The sequence below is a fragment of the Zeus faber genome, assembly GCF_960531495.2.
Source record: "Zeus faber genome assembly, chromosome: 2".
Classification (NCBI taxonomy): domain Eukaryota; kingdom Metazoa; phylum Chordata; class Actinopteri; order Zeiformes; family Zeidae; genus Zeus; species Zeus faber.
The window spans coordinates 26,309,916-26,323,366 of record NC_137189.1 but is presented as its reverse complement, the minus strand read 5'-3'; the positions used below and the strand labels follow the sequence as shown (position 1 = coordinate 26,323,366).

General features: G+C 46.5%; 1 protein-coding gene across 1 annotated transcript in view; it reads left to right on the top strand.

The window, feature by feature from the left end:
- LOC307247939 (receptor tyrosine-protein kinase erbB-4) overlaps nucleotides 1-13,451 on the top strand; it is a gene marked incomplete at its 3' end in the record, with an annotated part of 350,078 nt that overhangs the window by 182,563 nt on the left and 154,064 nt on the right. The window contains exon 3 of the mRNA XM_080024095.1: nucleotides 12,285-12,471. Within this exon, the coding sequence (XP_079880221.1) occupies nucleotides 12,285-12,471 (187 nt within the window). The remainder of the gene's footprint in view (nucleotides 1-12,284; nucleotides 12,472-13,451) is intronic.

Sequence of the window (13,451 nt, the reverse complement as noted above, 5' to 3'; positions counted from 1 at the left end):
CATTGTGTTGCCCCGGTATGAAACTTTATAAATAAAGTGGGACTTGACTTGACTTGACTACCTTGTATCGGTCACACTCACCATGAACTATTCGATTAGGCTGCTGAAGGGGAGAGTCAGCTTGTTGTTCTGACCATACAAGGCAATTATATATCATTATATACTATGCATTATTAAAATAGTATAGATAATAAATATATTTTCTGAAATTATAAAAAAAAAATGATATTACTTTATATGGGGGGTTTTATTGACTGTTTTTGCCATATCCAAGCTAATGTAAGAGACTAGAAACTGGGAGAAGGAGACCAGAAACAACAACAAATGATTTAAATAATAAATTAGCACAAACAGACAAACACAACGACCTTATTGGAGTCATGAAAAATGGCCAAAAAACAAAACCAACAAAAACAGACGACTTAAGAAAACATTGAAACTCCCTTTCAAAAACGGGAACTCACAAGAAATTCCGTAGCATATAGATCCTTTATATGTTGCCTCGGAAAAAGAAAACGGCATTTTATCAGCTTTTTCACGGTTTTGTTTACTCGTTGAACTTCCACAATTCAGCTCTTTTGGGGACATGCTAATGCTAAAGCAAGAGAGTTAGTTACAGGAGGTAAGGGACAAGAAACAGGAAGTTGTGTCGCTTCCTGCTGGAAACCGCTGTAGCCAACCTTATGCTCTGGATGAACCGCAGTAGATTTATGTCGTTTTAAGTCTTAATCATTTCCTCCATTGCACGGCGTTTGAAGCCCAGTGAGAAGCTGCAGCAGAGTGGTCCGTTTCCTGGTCGTAAAGTGCTCAGCAGGTTGTTGCTATGGGCAGTTGGGCAGGGTGGCAACCTCTCAAAATACCTGCATGTGCCAGACAAATTCCATTCTATTCCATAATAACTACAAGTGAAAGCACAATGACTATGGAAGGGTCCATGTGGAGTAAAGAAGAATGGAGGAAGAAAAGCTCCGGTCCATTCTGCTGCTCGGATGGCTGCCAAACACCTCGTGGTTGTAAAAGCCGCAGCCCAGACTCTCAATGAGCTGTTTGAAATGAGCAACGCTGCTAATTAACCCCGTGAAGCCCACTGCTGTTATACTGCAACACTGGCTCTCACTCTCTAAAAATAACTCACTTTACAGGATTTCTTGTTTTTAAAAAGTCCACAATTCCCTGCTCATTATGTCCTCTTGTTTTTCTTAACGACCTGTTTTCGGGGAAAATGTGATTATTTGTACGGCAACGTCGTGAAGAACTCACACGGTCGACCAACTTTGTAAAAAAACTAATTTCTTCCTTTTATCACTTGGAGCTAATGAAAGTTAAACGCCTCTACGTTTCATTAGAACGTGTGTATGTAGATAAAACAATACACTGTGGCTGTAGCGGAGGGCATCGTAAAACAGCTTGTAGACCCTGAGCCAGCACTGGGTAGTACTGACGACCAGACAGATAAACGGTTATGACATCACAGCTTAAATATTCATGCTTTTGATTCATAACGTGACTGAAACAACGTCCTCAGTTTGAAGCCCCCGCCTCCAACGTTCCAGACCCTCGTGGGAGCACTTTCCCCCTGCAGAGATCCCAGTTGCTGTACAGTAAACGGAGAGGCACCATGGGAGGACGTTCATCGCTCGTCTTGGTCTTCTGGCTGACAGAGTGATTATCCAGCGCCGCTTCTCCACCCTCCCGCCCAGCGCTGCGTCGCTCCTCCGCCCACCTACCCGCCCGCCTGGCCGCCAGCATCCATCATCTGGAAGGCCGGCTAAGTACTTCTCTATCCCCAGCGGAGCCGGATGATGGGACAGACTTCTTTTTAGGGACGACCCCGCCATCAAGGCTCCCCCTGGGGGGGTCCTTGTTACTCTGCCGCTGTTTGGATTCTCTCCGCAAACACCGTGACGACCATCTCAGCCTCCCTCCTCCCTCCTCGCTCATCGCCCCTCCACCCTCCAGCCTCCGAACCCCGAGCAGCATAATGGGGGCGGCTGATTGGCGAGGGCCAACGTTGGGGGAGCTTAGCCTCCGGGAGCTCGCCCGCGCGTCCAAACCCAAACCGCAGCTTCCATTGCGCTCCGCGGTGTCTCGCAGCACTGCTCAGCCCTCCGTCAGGCCTGACTGTGGCTGACACGCAGCTGCGCTGTCACCTAGATGCATTATGGAGGCTCCCCGGGGGGCGCAGCATAATGCGACGCCAAGCCTCATGCCTTATGTATCAGTGTTTACGCTGCCGCTGCTGCATTGTCATTGTTTCGGGTCCTGCTGCCGCTAATGCGCTGCAACGTGTCCCCCCCCGCACCCCCCCCTCGGTGGCTTTTAATTCGGACGCAGGGAGTGTTTTTGTTTTTTTTCCAGCTGCGGGTTGGTCCCGGTGACGGGAGGATGCTCACATGCGACGGGCGGACATGCGAGACGTGGAGCTGTCTGTGGCAATGAGTATCAGTGCAGGGAGACTGCTCTGAAGCCGGCACTTAAGGGCGCGCCAACGCTGCCACACGTGCTCCAAACCGGCACGCTGGAAACTACACACGCATGTCAGCACACACACACACACACACGCACGCACGCACACACACACACACTCACACACACACACACACACACACACTCCACAGTGTCATCCCAAAGTCAGCGCCGTGCCTCCTCTGCCATTACAGCTTGGGAAGTTTAGAAATGGAACTCGGCCGTTTTCTTTATGCAACACAAATCCTGTTGGAAGCTGATGCTGTTTGGGAACTGACGGGGTTTCGTCGCACATCATTTATGTTTTCAGGCTCTTGGAGGGATTTACTGCGAAACAGAACTCCAATAAATCTTCATGTTTAAATGATATAGTAAATTAGTATGTAAATTACAAAATCCACCAAAGCAGGTCACCTCATAGAGTGCACAAGGCCTCAAAATGGTTATTTTTCAGAGTTTTATTGCCCTGTTGTTGTTCAACCAGATGTGAAATTATAATAATAACAATAACAATAATAATAATAAACTGAATGACATGGTGAATTAGAGAAACAGACAATCGATATTAAAATAAATTAGGTGGACATTGTGTCCGCGTGGGTTGTTCAGTCTCTCTCTCTCCCTCTGTGTCCCCCACTTTCCCATCTTGTCTCTCTCTTTCTCTCCATCTCTCTGTTTCCTGCTCCAAATAAAAAGTAACGCTGATGCGTGGTGGCGAGTCGCGAGAAGCCTCCGAAAAATAAAAGCATCTTAAAACCAAGTCATGGACTTTCACGTTCTCTCTGTTATAAAAAAAAAAGTTAGGGACTCTGTTTAACATAGAACTCCTAAAACGCTCTCTCTCTCTCTCTCTCTCTCTCTCTCTCTCTCTCTCTTTCTCTCTCTCTCTCTCTCTCTCAACCTCCATCTCTCTCTCTGCTGTGCCAATGAGAGCTGTCCACAGCCAATAAAATTAAGTTACGTCAATGCATAATGGAAAGAAATTAGCTTTCAGCGTCAAACAAAGCAATCTTTAAACCAATGCACGAACTGTTTTAAAGCGGCTGATAGCAGAAGCCCCCTCTGGGTCCTTCCCTGACCCCTCGCTCCCTCTCCTCCCGCTGCTCCTGAAGTTTGGACTAGTCTCCTGATAGAAGGATGAACTGTGTGTGGAAAGCAAACTGCTGGGCAGCTTTGCTCTGAGGAAATACCCTGTCAACACCCGTAAATACCCCACACCGCGCCTGTTTACAGTGTGACAAAACAGCTAATATATTGGTTGGATTACTTGGAATATTTATGATTTTCCCCTAGTTATGTGGAAAAACTAATATTGGACGGCATAATTATATTATGCTTTTGCAATGGCCACATGAAGTGGATGGAAGCTACTGGAAAAAGCTTCAGCGTAAACATGGCTTTAGTTGGGGAATTGATTTTGCTTAAACAAGAGAAAAAAACCCATAGAAATGGGTAAAACTACTGTAAAAACAAGGATGAATTTCTTCTTCTAGTCACTGTTTGGAATGGAATTGAGATTGTCCGTGCACCGCTATGAGGTTCTCTCGGAGGCGTTACATCACAGCCTCGCAAACAGCCGGATCGCCCTGTTCTTAGATACAGAGAAGTAGAGGAATGGGATTTATGGACCACGTAACAACTCCAGGGGTATAGTTTTGGCCAATTTAATGCCTAAAATGTGTGGAATGCCTCTTTTAATTCTGAACACCGGCTCATGTTTTCCTCAAGACAGTTGGTTGGTTCAGAGGAAAACCACCGTCGGCGGATCAGGAAGTTGTGTTAGAAACGATTAGATATCTGCAGGGCCATTTCAGTTGTCTCTCTGTATGGATCCCTGGATCTACGTCAGGGGGTGTTGTCCAGCTTGGCACCAGTTTTGTTTTTTCCCCTGTATTTTTTATTAATAATAATAATAATAATAATAATAATAATAATAATAATAATAATAATAATACAGGAATAATAATAATGTATAATAATGAAATATTGAGTTTGAACAATGCTGCTCATCTGTGGAGACATATTTTGAAGCTTTTTACAGTTAAAGACTATGTTAAAGGAAAAATATAATATAATAAAAAGATAAAAGAAGGGCGGATGAAAGAAGGGTGGACCGCTATAAAAAAAATAGAAAAAAATAGGAATAGAATAAGATAAATTAAAAAGGGGATTAAAACAAGGATGGCCGCTTTAAAAGGCTTTAAAGAAGGCCTGCCCATTAAAAAAAAAAAAAGGGTTTTAAGGCCTGTTTTAAAAACCTCAAGTGTTAAATGCTTGAACGGGCAAACAACCGGATGCACAAACCTTTGAAGGGGTAAACTGCTGATGGGGTAAATATGGTGTCCCTGAGAGCTCAGCGCACTGCAACTGAACAGAACACATGCAAATAGACAAAGCACAAATGCAAAAGCCACAACATAACTGCAGCTGAAGAAAACCCATGCAAATAGACAAAACACAAGCAAATTAAGAAAACATCTTCACCAGTTTGAGAAAACACATGCGCAGCATTTAGAAAATGCGCTGCAAATCCAGCTGGTCAGTTGAGCTGCATGCCACAATGCTTTGCAAATTTGAGAAATACAACTGCATTAACGGAAAATAAAAATGCGAAAGCCAAAACATTACAGAAGTGAGCCACAACAGTACGGAAGTGAGCAACAGCGGATGCACCGATTTATCTGCGATAAAATATATTAAAACAAAATGATTTTGTGTCTGTAATTTTATGTTAGAACTTATACAATAACCTGGAGCCGCAACTATCACCAGACCAACTGTGCTAAATCCAATGATAGTGTTGTGGCGTTCGTGAACGATTCCAATCTTTTAGGTGAACGAACTGAACTGATTCACTTCCTGAAACGATCCGTTCATCACTGAGTTCAGTTGAGCTCTCAGTCAGTTGCGAGCGAACATGATCCCGAGTCGCGATCACTCACACTCACTCAGTGAGTCTGAGTGAATCCCTGTGAACAAATCACCGAATTACTGATTCAGTGAATCTCTGATTCGTTCACAGGGATTCACTCCGAATTCCCCTTTTTCACCCAAAATATCTGAATCTTTTGGGCGACACCACACTACACTGAGCCAGTAGAAGCTGTTTTCTCTGGAATATCGCACTTAAATGGCTAAAATAAAAAACGTGGATGGATATAAACATTTTTTTTATTTTTTATTAATTGGGTATATTTATATTGCATTGCAGATAAATCCTTGTGGCTAACTTCCATAATGTGGCTTTTGCATTTGTGTTTTCCGTTAATGCGGTTGTGTTTTTTGAATTTGCAAAGCGTTTTGGTACGCACTTTGTTCGACAGGTCTGGATTTGCAGCGTGTTTTCTCAATGCCGTGCACATGTTTTGTCATAGTGGTGTAAATGTTTCTTCGTTTGCTTGTGTTTTGTCTATTTGCATGGCTTTTCTTCAGTTGCAGTGCGTCGAGCTCTCAGGGCCACCGTAGGTAAACAAGTGAATGCATAAACAACTAAAGGGCTAAAAGAGTAAAGGGGTAAAGGGCTAAAGGGGTAAACAAGTGAAAGGATAAAGGGCGAAACGAGTGACAGGGTAAATGGGTGGACAAGTGAAGGGGTAAAGGGGTAAATGAGTGAAGGGGTAAAGGGTTCTCTTGACTCACTCCATATCACTCCATTACGTAACCTCCGTAATGCTGGCATTACACTTATTCCTCTCCCTCTCCTCCCCCCTCCCTGCCTCCCTCCTTCCCTTCCTCCTGCCTTGTTCCTTCTCTGCGTTCCACCCACCAGCCAGATGACGGGACCAGGCGGATTATTAATTATGCTTTAAAATATTGTTCGCTCAGCTCCGATTGGACTCGTAGTTCGTCTCGCTCCGCCCTCCTCCGATGATCCCCTCCGGCTCCCTTTCTCCTCTTTCTCCTCTGCCGTTCACCCCGCTCCCTCTTTCCATCCACGCCCGAAGTTGCAGGCGTTCCGTTCTCGGTTTCTATGTTTTCCTTCTTTCTTTTCTGTTTTCTTTCCCCTCTGTTTGTTTCATATAGGTGTATAAGGATCATCAATATGTGTCTGTAAACTATGATATAATGATATGGAAACTGTGTGTGTTCCAATACCAATGTTGTTTTAATACCGTTTTATTTGGACTTCAGACTGAAATCCCCTTGCTTTGGGTGACCATTTTATTTAAATTGACAAGATTTCCATAACATTCTATTCCATTCCATCCATTATTTCACCTTTTTGAGTCCGCTTAACTTATGTTTATACGTTTACCTGATAAGATCCTGAAAAACCTGCTTTCAAGGAGGTGTGCTGTGAACCTTTGACTGGCATTTATGAAAACACTTTCATCAAAATGTTTCAAGGAAGTCGGTAGCCTGCTTATGAAATCCTGGGGCGCAGTGGTTCAGCGGGTAGGTTCTGGCTTTGAACCCGACAGGGGCCTTTCTATGTGGAGTCTGCGCCTTCTTCCAATGTTCGCGTCCCTTCAGTTTCCCCCACGACTAAAGACATGCCTGGGCATCTCCTGCCGATGCCCCTGTGCCAGGCATCAAGGATCAAGGTCAGGATTTGGTCCCCGGGCGATGACCTTCGAAGTGGAGAAGGTTGAACCCCCTCGGTAACGACCCGCGTCCGACCGAGGCCCATCACACGTTCCGTTCAGAAACTCGGTAAAACGTCTGAGTTACAGCATTCCTCCCTCTTTATCTTGTCATCGTCTGTCCTGTTGGTATTCTCCTCATTGTTCCGCTGTTCCCGTGTTGTGACACGGGAAGGAGGCTTGTCTCCATTCATTATCTGATAGAGCTGTTTGCTTTGGGAAACAATTGACGCTTCATTTGAATAAGAGTCTGAATAACAAGCGCTCAGTCCGTCGTGTAAACCCTGGTGCAGCACAGCATCCCACGCCTGTCGGGAGCTGCCAAACTCCATAAGAAGCCGGGGCAGAACGCTTTCCAGCGCGATTCAGTCCCGATGAAGTTGTAAATGCTAAATAAAAGATGTCTCCGTTGAAATTCCGGGGTACATTCTTCGACTTGGCCTGGAGGAGGAGGAGGAGGAGGAGGAGGAGGAGGAGGAGGAGGAGGAAGAACGGAGTGGGAGAACATCGGCGTCGGGAACCTTTCCAGGACCCTCGAGGGATCCTGTAACCCCCCGTGCTCTGCCGCTACGCTACGCCGCTAATTGCTTGCGACTGATGCCGGAAGAACGGCTAGATTTGCAATGCATCGTGGGTAAATGACCTGCGTCGGCTCTGTCTGTGTCTTGAAGCGTTTCGCCCAAACACGGGTTGAAAGGTGGAAGAGGGAGGGTCCGTTACGGCTGTTTGCAAGGTGTGCGTGTGTGTGTGTGTGTGTGTGTGTGTGTGTTGCGATGATTTATTAGTGTGTGTGTGTGTGTGTGTGTGTGTGTGTGTGTGTGTGTGTGTGTGTGGTAGATCTTTACCTGAACAATAACAACAATGGGACCACAACAATAACAAGAGCAGCAGCAGAAGATCCGTCAGATGAAGCCTTCATTCGATTTTCACTTTTTTTTTTTCCCCATAATGACCACGTCGTGCAGCTGCAGATCCAGAACTGCAGAGGAACTTTGATCACAATCTGAGTTAAGATAAGTGTTCGCTAAAGGGTGTGTGTGTGTGTGTGTGTGTGTGTGTGTGTGTGTGTGTGTGTGTGTGTGCGTGCCTGCGGTGGTGTTTCCTCGGCGTCTCGTCGGCATAAAACGTCCCGTGATTGAGCGCGCTCTGAAAACCCTTCAAACCAATTCAGTTCTGCAGCTCTTCCGGAATATGTGATGGAGGGATGGAAAGGAGGAGAGAAAGGAAGAATAAGAGGATAACAGCGGCTTCCCTGGCGCTCTCAGGATGCAGCAGCAAGTCAGTCCTGTGTCACTTCCTGCTTCCCTCTCTCTCTCTCTCTCTCTCTCTATATATATATATATATATATATATATATGTATATGTATAAACATATATATATATATTAGTCTATGGAGTCCCTAAAGCTTTTAAAGAAAGTTTTAAGGAAGGGAAATTTAAGCGCATCAAAGTGAATAATAATTGCACAGTAATCCTCTAATTAAATTATGACACTTTGCTTTCCGTCTTTCTTTCTCTCATCCTGTCTGTTTCTCTCTCTCTCACTCTCTCCCTCTCCCTCCTCTTTCTCTCTCTCTCCCCATTCTCTCTCTCTCTCTACCTTTCTCTCTGTATATTCAATCTGTTTTTGTCTCTCTGTATCTCCCTCATTCCCTCCCCCTCCATCCCTCTCTCCCTTTTGCTCACGTGAGCTCTCTCTTTAAATTGAACTGTTTTTCTCTCTCTTTGTCTCCCCTCCGTTCTCTTGCCCCGCGCTCCCTCACCACCGCTCTGTGCTTCTCTCATTCCATCTCTTTCTCAACCTCCCTCCCTTTCTCTCACTCAGTCTCGCTCTTTATATGTATCTGTTTTTGTCTCCCTCTCTCTCTCTCTCTCTCTCTCTCTCTCGCTCTCTAACTCCATCTTTTCACTCTCGCTGTCTTTCTACCTGTCTCCTCTCTCGGTGTCTCACTTTCTTTCCCTCTCTCTGTCCCTTTCTGTCTCTTTTTACTCTCTCTCTCTATCTCTCTCTCTCTCCCTCCTTCTTTGTCCCCCCACTCTCTCTCTCTCTCTCTCTCTCTCTCTCTCTCTCTCTGTTGCCCCCACTTTCCCACGGTTACTAAGCAACAGGGAAACAGGTTGTCTTTGGCGTTGGTAGAAGGGGGCTCTGGCGCGCCACAGTGGAGGCTCTGTGGCGTCCCCCGGGCACCGTGCCAGCCGGCCGCCGGCCTACGGTGGGGTCGGGGACGGCATCACAACTCCCCAAACCCCCAGTACCCCCAAACCCCAGGCCCCGCGCCCGGTCACGGAGCCCCGAGCGGACCCCCGATCGTGACGGAGGCAGAGAAGACAGGTCGGAGGGGCGGCGCTAAACATGGAGGTCACGACTTCCAAGCGCCGCACTCAGGAGAGATAGTTGGGTTTTGTCAGTTTGTTTCACATTCTTTTCTTTTCCTGAATTGGTTTTCGGAAGCCCGAGTTATTATATCCTGGCAGCAGAGCGTAGGAAGGGGCGTCACGCTACACCCGGGAGAGCCGGGATCCATCTGGACACACAACACCTTTCCACCTCATTAGGGTCTTCAACAACCGTCCCTAATCCCGGGGTTTTTCCCGCTGAGCCAGACCCTCTGCCCGCCGCCGAACCCTCACTGTGACTATTTGACTCATCACCATAAAATAATACACCTCCTCTAGCTGTGACACCGTGCTGACGATGCCCCACCATTCCTGAACGACGCACCGAAAACATCTGCTCAACGCACCAATGCAGCGAATGCAAATGTGCCACCGTGAAAGAAAAAACAAAAGGTATTTTACCAGGCATCCTGGTTTTGAGAGCGAGTGCTTTCGCGGAGCAGCCTCTCTGAGTGACAGTGGAGAGTTTTACAACGGGCGGCGTCCTGAGACAATATGCTAATCACAAAGCCCAGTTGAAATGGACTCGGACGCTCTTCCACGAGGCGATTCCTCCTCCATTCCCGGTGATTGACGCGGTGTAATCTCGCTAATAAGCACATCGACCGTCTCCTCCTCGCTGCCTATTGTGCCACGGCTACAATAGACCGGCTCGGCAGGTGCGCTGTGTTTGCTCAGCACTCAATAAAGCGGCGATTCTCCTAGAGCAGCCATTAGCCTGGAAGAAGAAAAAAAGCCCCTCTCAAAGCAGCGTCCGAGCCGTCGCCCCCCCCCCCCAGCAGCCAATCGGCTCTCGCATAACTCTTTTCCGACGCTCACCCCCTCGACAATCCTCGATGGCTTTACCGGGGTCGTGGTCGTTTGGAAGTCCATCGCCGTCGTCCAAAGTTGAGCGCTTGTTCAGCTTCTCTCGACTGGCGGCGAATCTGGAATCAGGAACTTCACATCTTTGGGGATGAGTCACGAAGGAAACAAAACTGCCTCTCAACACCTTTTCCCGCCGTAGAAAACGTGGCATTTGGGAGTCGTCGGCCTCTTGTCACGGACGTTTCTCAACGTCCGTGACGTTGAGAAATTGATTGGCAATTTTTTTGGCGGCAGTCGACTACCGTGCACTCTCTCGATGCCCTAATGCCTGATCTTTTCGCGGACCAAGTTCCGAAAAGCCTAAAATACCAGGAGGTGTTCAGATCAGACGGTGACTTGACTCGCCCAGATGGGTTGGGTGGGTTTCCCAGAATGCATTTCCACAACAACGCTATGAGGAAGTAAATCCCAACCGTTCGAACCAATCAAAGTCCATTCGACCTTTTGAAACCTCGATCTATTTATCGTTTTTTGAAGAGCGCCCCCTTGTTTCACCGCAAGGGGAATCCGTCTCAAAACTGCTTTTCAACACCTTTTCCTGCCGTGTTAGCATTTTGAGGTAGTTGGTGTCTATGTCACGGACATTGCTTGTTAGTCCATTTTGGGTAATTTGGGTGGAGTTTATTAACGTGTCCTCTTTGGGGAACCCGCTCATTGTCTTTTCGCGGATCAAGTTCTGTTCCTTTGAGCCTAAAATACCAGGACGTGTTTGGGAATCGAACCTACGCTGATAGTCAGTTACTTGGTTGGGAACATGACTCACCCAGATGACATGACCGAGATTTCCAAGCATGCATTTCCGCAACACTACGGCCAAGGAAAACCCGAATAAGTCCATTTGTCCCGATCAAAACAAAAACCATAATTGACGTACTTTGCGTACTTGGGCGCTTGGTAGCATTTAGCGCATCACAACCAGCGCAACACATTTGATTTTCCAGTGAGGTTTTGGGAACGTGCTACAAAATGGCTGCCGCCTTTACTTCCCCTCATCTGTCTAATGTGTCAAATTAGCATGCCTCATCTCCCACCATAGAACAGTGATTATCGCCGGTGCTCAGTGTGTGGCTTCACGTGGAGAAGCGTCGCCCTCCAGCGCAGGTTCGATTCCCGATTCCAAACCAAGCGTCTGAATCCAAACTGGTTCATTGTGTTTTTTATGCTGTTATTTTTCCCTTCCCTCCCGTACCAAACATGCTGCTTTCTAATTATTCTTGTCAGCAGCTGCGGCTGAAATGTGTTAATGTGGCATTTGACAGCTGTGTGTGTGTGTGTGTGTGTGTGTGTGTGTGTGTGTGTGTGTGTGTGTGTGTGTGTGTGTGTGTGCGTGTGCATGTGTGTGTGTGTGTGTGTGTGTGTGTGTGTGTGTGTGTGCTGCTGTTTCAGCACTCAGATAAATATTGCAGGGCGGCCGTGCTGGATTGTTATAGCGACAATTGAGCCGTGTTCGTATGCACGCACACACACACACACACACACACACACACACACACACACACATACACACACACACACACACACACACACGCACGCACACACACACATGCACGTGCATGTACAGTCAGAGCACCTGTTAATGACGCTGTCAGGGTGATTGATGAGCCGTCAGATGGGAGGTTTTATTTTATTCTGCTGACTTCAGAGCATTATCTGAGGGCGGTGGAGTCCAGTCCTTTAAATGACCCCGACCCGATATTTTGCTTTTATTTCGGGGTTTTGCTTCACTTTTTAAATTTTTAAATATTTTTTACTGTTGTGTCTGTTTACAATACGGCCCTGAATGAACTCACCTGATCAATGTGATCGGTTTGAATCCCGATCAATGGAATCGTTTTGAATCTTGATCAATGTGATCGGTTTCGGCTTGAGATCTGGGTAGGAGGAGGGTTTTCAGGGTCCCGGGTCTGGCGGTTTTCATCATGAATCCCAGTAAAAACCATCTCACACTCATACTCTTCTCCCCCCCTGCAGTCCATCCGGGAGGTGACGGGCTACGTCTTGGTCGCCCTCAACCAGTTCGAGTACCTTCCGCTGGAGAACCTGCGCATCGTCCGTGGCACCAAGCTCTACGAGGGCCGCTACGCCCTCGCCATCTTCTTCAACTACCGCCGGGACGGCTACTACGGCCTGAGGCAGCTGGGGCTACGCAACCTCACAGGTAGGAAGGATGGTACTGCTGTTTTATGGGGAGCTAGGCTAGGTGATCCCATCTGCATCCATGCGTTGAGCTAACACAGTTATCATGCAGCTTTGTTCAGCCTATTGACTGCTGTACAGTTTCCCTGAAAATAGTTTTATTTAATTATTGTACCAAATTGCATAATCGTGAACAATATACATGTTTTATAATGTATTTGATATCGATGTTTGAAAAGTATTTTACCAATATGGCCCCTCCATTGACATCATTTTCCATTGACATCATTTTGTGGACCTGATGTTAGCACGCTACTGCTAACTCACTGGCTAACTGATCGGCAGCTGGCTTCTTTGAAAAACAGTGTCCTTATAATTTGTGCATAGCTTTAGCGATCCTAATGATACAAAAAAAAACAAAAAACAAGCAATCTAGCTTGCCCAGCAACATGAGCCAAGCTCCACATAGATACATACCGAGACTCAGATATAATGAATATATTTTACGTTCACATAGAAAAGCAGAAAGACTTCCAGAGCATTGCAAATACAGCTGTTGTTGAACGCTAGGGATTCATAATGTACATTTGAAAGCCGATATTGAGCCAAGTACAGTCGGTACAGCAGGTTCGGCTGTTTGGCTTCCTCCACCCGTGATGCCTGTCTCTCAGCTCCTATTTCTACCGATATATTTGATAAGAAAGCACTTTATAAAGATAGATATATAACCTATAGGAAACCAGAGCAGAGTAAGCTTCAAATCATCAGTGTGATAAATTAGTTTGGATGGAGGTCTCTTGGCATTCTGGGAACACACGACTCGCTGCTTGCAGGATACTTGGCTGTACAATAAATATTTGTGTTTGACTTGTTTTCGTGCCCACGTCCCCAAATTAGTTCAGTTTTTTTGTTTTCTTTTAATGAAGTCCCCAAATTGAGGCTCAATTTTTCGAGCAGCATGTTTTCCCGCCCCAGAAAATTAATCCCGTGCTGGAGAGAGAG